A 7,500-nucleotide genomic window follows, 5' to 3' on the forward strand; every position below is an offset into this window, starting at 1 on the left:
AGCCTATCCTGCTTCTTTGGTTTGTGATTGTATTTTTGACAGGGGATTTTTTTTTCTCTGTAAATCTTCTGCCTGTTTGTTCTTGGTTATTTATAAATTAGCTTATGATATCTTTAGGTTATGATTTTGATTTACATTTGTACTATTTTTGTTAGATTGCTTGTTTTTTTGTTTCAGCGGTCTCTCATATAACCTCATTTGTGTTGGAAGAGACCTAAAGCAACAAACAAACAAACAAAAAAAGACCTTCCTACTATTACAGAACTTCATGGGCCTCCATTGGTCTTTAAAACCTATTGTAAATGAAAGGTGATGCCAGACTACACAATTTTAAAGATTTTGAAAAGTTATTTAATCCTCGTGAGGATAACTTGTTGATTTATGAGGTCAAATGTAGCGACTACAATTTTTATCTCCCCCAAAATTACGTTTTTTTAGATTTTCAAGTAGGCAGGTCAATATATATATAAATATATATATATATATATATATATATATATATATATATATATATATGTATATATGTATATATATATGTATATATATATATATATATATATATATATATATATATATATATATATATATATGTATATATGTATATATATATGTATATATATATATATATATATATATATATATATATATATATATATATATAATTCCCTTTATTCATCCCAAAGGGGAAATTTGTCTCTAGGGAAGACCGGAATAACCCAGATGTCAGCCGCAGTGCATCCCCGCAAATTGAGCTAGCGCAAGGTGACTTGCTCAAGGCTACACAGCGCAGCGGCAGGCGATCGAACTTGTTACCTTACGGGGTACTGCTGATCCAAGCTGCCCCTATAGTATGAACTAGTACAAATGGGCATCCACTCATGAGGATTATATTTATATATAGTCATTTATAAATTATGTATCCTGACAAATACATAATACATAAACCCTTGGTTTATTCTTTTATTTCCAGAAAATGGATAGTGGTGAGACCGTCCCGGGTCTGTTCCCCATGAGTGGCCTCCCATCGTCTGCCATTCCTACAGGCCTGATTGTACAGAACCAGTTTGGACAACAAGCCGTGGTAAGGGCAATAGAAAGTAGCACTCTGGAACCATAAAGCCCTGTGAAGTCTGGTGATTCCAGTTTATATGTTAATGTTGAACGGGACAATGATAATTGCGGTTACCCATTGGATAGGACGCATCAAATTACTTTCAGCCAGACCCCAGCTACCCAATCAATCCTGGGTGACAGAGAAACATGTGTGAAAAAAATACCTACGTCTTTCCTAAAGTCAGAAGGTCCCGATTGGGATTTATCTCGGGTGACGTGGAGAATTTTTCGTCTGACGCCCATCCCCTTCCCTTCCCTTCCCCCCTCTGTCCACCAAGATTGGTTTGGTATCTGTGTCTGTTAGATTTTGTCGAAATAACTTGCAATAGACTAGCATCCTGTCTTAGCATACATTTGCTGTTATCGGTTTATTTGCTGTAGAAACTGGGAGGGAACTCTGGCACCAAGGATTTTATGGCTCTGAAAGGCTACTTTTGATTATATATTCTTTTTCTTTACTCAAGGCTTTAATTTTGTTTTAAATTTATTTATTTTTTAAATATTCATTTTATTTGATTTCATTTTGTAAATTAAAAAATTTTTTTTTGGACTTTTTGACATTATCCGCACGGTGGGTGATACTGCCCTGCCTTCTATTACGAAATATTCGTAGATTTACCCAATTTTGGGTCCTATTTCAGAAGTTCATCACTAAGTCATTAAAACTTATTGAAAATGAAAGTTGATGCCCTGGGTGGGGTTCCTGACCTCCCATAGTGGGCAGGGGTGGGTGGGGGGGGGGGGGGGGGGACATACTGTGTCTTCTATCCCCTTATATCTGTTTTCCAACATGCTTTCTGTCTTTGTCTTGGAATGAGATTACTTGGTTTTGTCCTGGCCCTGGCGGAGTCCTAGCTGGGAGGGAAACAGTCAAATGCATAGTTATTGTTGTGGGAGATGGTATTTTTTTTCCTTTGTAAATCATCTCTCTGTTATCTATTATTATATTTTTTATTTTGAATGTATAATGTAAGCATTTGAGAGTATTCCTCTTTGTTGGATTTTGCGTTTGTGTCCGGATGAGACTTATAGGTGATCTCAAACTAAGTACATTGATGGTATGCTCTTAGAATCTACATCTGATCCCTATTTGTTCCCAGTTCCCCTCTGTCTTACTTTTTCCTGGGTGCTTTAATTGTAATTCTATAACTTTTTACTTTCCCATTTTCTTCCTTTTTACTGGCGCTGATATAACCTAAATGTGTTGCAAGAACCGTAAAACCCTTAAAAACAAAAAACAAAAAAACAAAGTTGTTGAATCCTTGGCCTTGTCTGAGTAAAATGTTGATTTTCAATGTTAACTTTACTGACTACAATTCTTATCCCCTACAAATAATGAATTTTAAAATCATCAACTAGGTAGGCAGGTCAAGGTGATGGTGTTTATCGTCAATCAGTCTATTTATAGATCTATGAATAATAAATTTGACCGTGGTTAAAATCTCAATTTCCAGATTCCAGTTTCATCTGCTCTGCCCACCTCTGGCATTACTCTGTCACAACAGGAACTACAGTCATTGCTACTGCAGTCAGCACAGCTAGCACAGCAGCAACAACAACAGCAACAACAGACACCATTAGTAAGATTCATTGTTATCAAATTATTTTTAAGACATTTTTAAATTCACAATTTTATTTGCTTATTTGTACCAAAAATGGAAGCAATTATTTCTATTTTCCCACTTTGAGCAGCGCATAGTTGAGTCCTTGGAAAAGTTTCTTTACTCACATTCTCTCACCATACTTGGGTGTAAAATTAATGCCTGGCCGTGAACAGTGTTGTCTTTGTCGGAAAAAAACGTGTACTATCGCCAAACAGGTGCCATGTCTCATCCTACACGTTAAGTGTTGCCATTGGTTAGGGACCCTTTGTAAAACACTTTGAGTAGGTTTAGTAGATATTGCGCTTTGGAAATGCTCAATTTTTATATTCTTAAAATCATCCGTATTATTTGTGACTCAGTGTGTTATACTGGTATTATTTTGGAATGAACTTCCTCCTCTTCAAGGCCGATCCTCATTGGACGACAGAGCTTCTTTCTGGATTTTTAAATGTGCTATGCATCATGCTTCTCAAATTGTCCCCCCCCCCCCCCCCCCCCCCCCCCCACCTGAACCACGTAGTCCAATATGTCTTGAGACCACCTTCTCATGGCCTCCCTCTGCTCCACTTGTCTTTACAGAGACTTTCCATGCAAAACTTTTCTTTCGGTGTGGCCAAAGTATGACAGTTATAGTTTCTTGATGGTTTACATGAGCTGGCAGTCTTTGAGGCCTATTCTCTCCAAGACACAGATGTTTGATGTCTTGCCTGTCAATAGGATTCTTGAGACCCTTCTGTGAAAAAAAAAATTAGAGCTTTTATATAGCGCAACATCCACTAATTTTGCTCAAAGAGCTTTACAAAGGGTCCCAACAGCATCACGTACAAAGAGTCTTTTCCAAGGACTCAAGTATGCTCGAACCCAGGACCTTCCGATCGGAAAGCAAGTGTCATACCACAAGACCACATAGCCGCACTGTAGTACATCATCTCAAATTCATTTCTTCTCTTTTCGTCTGTCCTTTGTTATTGTCAACGATTCCCATCCATGTATTGCTATACAAGGGAAAATGTAGGTTTCTATGACTCTTCTCTGAGCCGATCTCCCTGGCACGTACACAATGGGACATGGAGAATTAGCCTAGCTGACACATAAGTGCCAATCTGCCTCTCATCTCTGGACCTGACTTGCCATCTGCCTCTATTCTTGAGCCAAGATTAAATAGAGTTTTCCATGTTTTCCAGTTGATCCCCTTAAACCCAAAATATACTGTTGAGCGAAGGCTCTTCTCCAGTTCCCTGATTTTGGGAAACACAAATTATGAATAGAACTAGATGAAGAAAATTGAGTGTCAAAATGATGAGAAATAGGAAATTCAAGTGTTTAGAAATTTAAGACAGAAAATTGCACTCCAATTTTTTATGTCAAACAGGCAACTGGTACTTAATGAAGTGGACATATGGTTCCATATGACCTGCTGGGGAAATAAATGAAACCTTGTGAAGTGTTTTGGAAAAAATGAGTAAACACTCTCAAGCAATCTTTTGGACCTCTCAGATTCACCAGAGTAAATTAAATTGGATATTTCAAAACAGTCAGCATGTTGTTCTATGGGGCAAACACGACAAGTATTTTCCTCTTCAAGTCACTTAATAAGTGACAATGAATTGGAGTTTTCATTCTCTGTATGATGAAAATGTGACTAGCAGGTTTTGAAAGTCGACTCCTCATATATTCATTTTATTTTTATATGTATTTTAAAAAATTTCTTACAACTACATTCAATCATTGTATATCTTTTTTATGTTATTTATTTTCTTCCTACTCGTTTACAGAAACTAAAGTCTCAAGTACAAGTGGCTCTGGCCTCTAGTCCAACAGTGACATCATTACCTGGAGGGGCCAACGCTGCCTTGGACTTGAAAGTTGAATCAAATTATACATCTGCCAACTCGTCAGCCACCAGCATACTCAACAACAACAACAACAACAACAGCAGCAGCAACAATAATGTCAGCCCATCGCCTATCACATTTCTCCAGCAACCGCAACTGTCAACGTCTTCATCTTTGGTATCCCAGATGCTATCATCATCATCATCATCATCATCGTCGTCGTCTTCATCGTCAAATCAAACCCCAACCATCCTCCCAGCCATTTCAGCAGCCATACCACCCCAATCAAACCCTACATCCGTGGTACCCCCAGCACTCCAAGGTGCCCCGACCATCTCCATGATGCAGGGGGGACAACTCCAGCAGTTCTTACTAGTCAGTCCTTCTCAGCTTGCACAGCTCACACAACCAAATCCGTTGTTACAAACCGTGGTAAATATCTTATCAGTCCTGGAACCGTGTTTGATTTATTCCATTCCTTTTCTTTTATTTTCTTCCCTCTTTTAAAAAAAAAAGATATTTCAAACAAAGCATGGTCCAAACCTGCTATTTGTACAGATTTAATTTGTAAATTCATCTTTTATTGGAAGCCCAAATCGGCTGGATATGACATGATTTTAAAGGAATATGGATGAAAATGTTGAAAAAACATGCGTATTCGAGCATAACATTACAATCATTTAAAGTATTTTAAAGTGAAACTTCATAGAAATATCATCATCATCATCATCATCATCATTATCGTCACCACCACCACCACAAGTATTGAGCTGTCAATTCTCGTTTTTTCCCAAGGATTTCCCTGGGCTTTTAATATAATTTTTATAGGGTCTAAAAAAAAGATTTGTTATTTTTTCCTCGCTTGTTTTCTCATTGATGAATTAGTGATGTTAACGCAAGTAATATAACTATTCTGGAAGGTTTTTATTGCTGTTTAAAAAAGTATTCTATTGAATTTCATTATTAAAACGTGTCTCTCATTGCCTGCTCAGGCTAGCCAACCAGTATGATTTCTTATATCTTAATTCACTTTGAGGTCCAAAATATGATGATATGGGAATGTTAACTAAAATATGCTGAATGCAGACAATCTAAAGTTTGTAATAAAAGGGGGAAAATGATAAAAGTGGAATAGTTGAAGGTTATTAAATATCACCTCCTCCTAGATGAGAATCTGAGAAGCCAGACAGATCACTGGGTGGGGTTCCTGGCCTCCCATAGTGGGCAGGGAGGTACATACTGTGTCTTCTATCCCCTTATATATGTTTTCCAACATGCTTTCTGTCATTGTCTTGGAATAAGATTACTTGGTTTTGTCCTAGACCTGGCCGGAGTCCTGGCTGGGAGGGAAACAGTCAAATGCATAGTTATTGTGGGGTTTTGGGAGATGGTATTTTTTTCCTTGTAAATCATCTCTCTGTGTTATGTATTATTATAATTGTTATTTTTGTTTTATGTATAATGTAAGCATTTGAGTGTATTCCTCTTTGTTGGATTTTGTGCTTGTGCCCGGATGAGACTTATAGGTGATCTAAAACTAAGTACATTGATGGTATGCTCTTGGAATCTACATCTCATCCCTATTTGTTCCCAGTTCCCCTTTGTCTTACTTTCTCTTGGGTGCTTTAATTGTAATTCTAGAACTTTTTACTATCCCATTTTCTTCCTTTTTACGGGTGCTGATATAACCTAAATGTGTTGCAAGCGCGTAAAACCCTTAAAAACAAAAAACAAAACCAGACAGATCAGATGATTGTCACAGGAATTGCAGGATTTTCATACTCTCTGATAGCTTGATAAACCTCCATAATTTTCAGTTATTGTTAAACTTTGAAATTTTGGGTGGTTCAACGTGTTAAAAATATAATTTTTCGGAAAAAATATGAGAAAATGAGCATAAATATTGAGGAAATATGATTAATCTTTTCAAATGGTTGAGTTTGGTCGGCAAGTCAGCCTGCTCCCTAATTTATCAATTTGATGTATTAATTGAATTGTATGTAGACATTATTTTTAAACAGTACCTGAAACGCAATTACCATATACACCATTGTCAAGTAATTAATTTCATTTTTTTTATCCAACAGACTAACAACAAACCTCATCTGCCCAATGTCAACACAGCAAGTGTGGGTGCCAGCGGTGGCATGTCCATCATCCCCACCCTACCTGCCACCCCTATCATCAACGCCACCACCACTACCCCCCACCACCACCACCACCATCACCACCACACAGCAGACTCCGACTCCACTATGGACACCAATGACGCCAGCAACCCTTCCCCACCCCCAGCCCATGGTGATTCAGTGGGATCTCCTCCTGTCATCATGGCCAACTCGGGTGCAGAGGATTTGATGCCGGTAGGAAGGCACTTTACCTAAAATCACTTGTTATCCCATTCTAAGCAGTGCATAGTTGATTCCTTGGAAAAGGCTCCTTACTCACATTCTCTCAACATACTCGGGTGTAAAATGAATACCTGGCCGTTCATAGATGTCTCTGTCGAGAAGAGAAAAAAAAGTACTATCCCCTAACAGGTGTCATGTGTGGTCTTACGTGTTTGGTGTTGTTGGGTAGACACCCCTTGTAAAGCACTTTGAGCTCATTTAGTGGATATTGCTCTATATTTTGGGGGGTTTTTTTTGTTTTTGTTTTTTTTTTAAATAGAGATTTGCAGCTTTGCAGTCTTGTTGTATAATGTTCACATTTGGATCTATAGAAAAAATCGTGTCAAGCTGTAGGTGGTTCAAATTCAAAGTTTAGTCTTTGCCAAAAAGCTCTTTACTCACATTGTCACAGTATGAGTTTCTGACCACTAACAGGGTTGCCTCTGTTGAAAAAATATCTATGAGAAATATAGGGTATAGAAAAGTGCCAGATGAAAACAGAGAATAAAGATATCACAGTGGCAGTGAGACAAACTCGGAATCCAATTAATTGAGGAG

General features: G+C 37.7%; 1 protein-coding gene across 1 annotated transcript in view; it reads left to right on the forward strand.

Annotated features, from left to right (window-relative positions):
• Positions 1-7,500, forward strand: part of LOC144959783 (uncharacterized) — a 32,184-nt gene that overhangs the window by 18,161 nt on the left and 6,523 nt on the right. Inside the window, exons 3-6 of the mRNA XM_078892527.1 lie at positions 971-1,081; positions 2,568-2,693; positions 4,493-4,984; positions 6,640-6,915. Of these exons, the coding sequence (XP_078748653.1) occupies positions 971-1,081; positions 2,568-2,693; positions 4,493-4,984; positions 6,640-6,915 (1,005 nt within the window). The remainder of the gene's footprint in view (positions 1-970; positions 1,082-2,567; positions 2,694-4,492; positions 4,985-6,639; positions 6,916-7,500) is intronic.

Source organism: Berghia stephanieae, chromosome 14, assembly GCF_034508935.2.
Source record: "Berghia stephanieae isolate SIO BIC M18660-M18661 chromosome 14, UCSD_Bste_1.3, whole genome shotgun sequence".
Classification (NCBI taxonomy): Eukaryota; Metazoa; Mollusca; class Gastropoda; order Nudibranchia; family Aeolidiidae; genus Berghia; species Berghia stephanieae.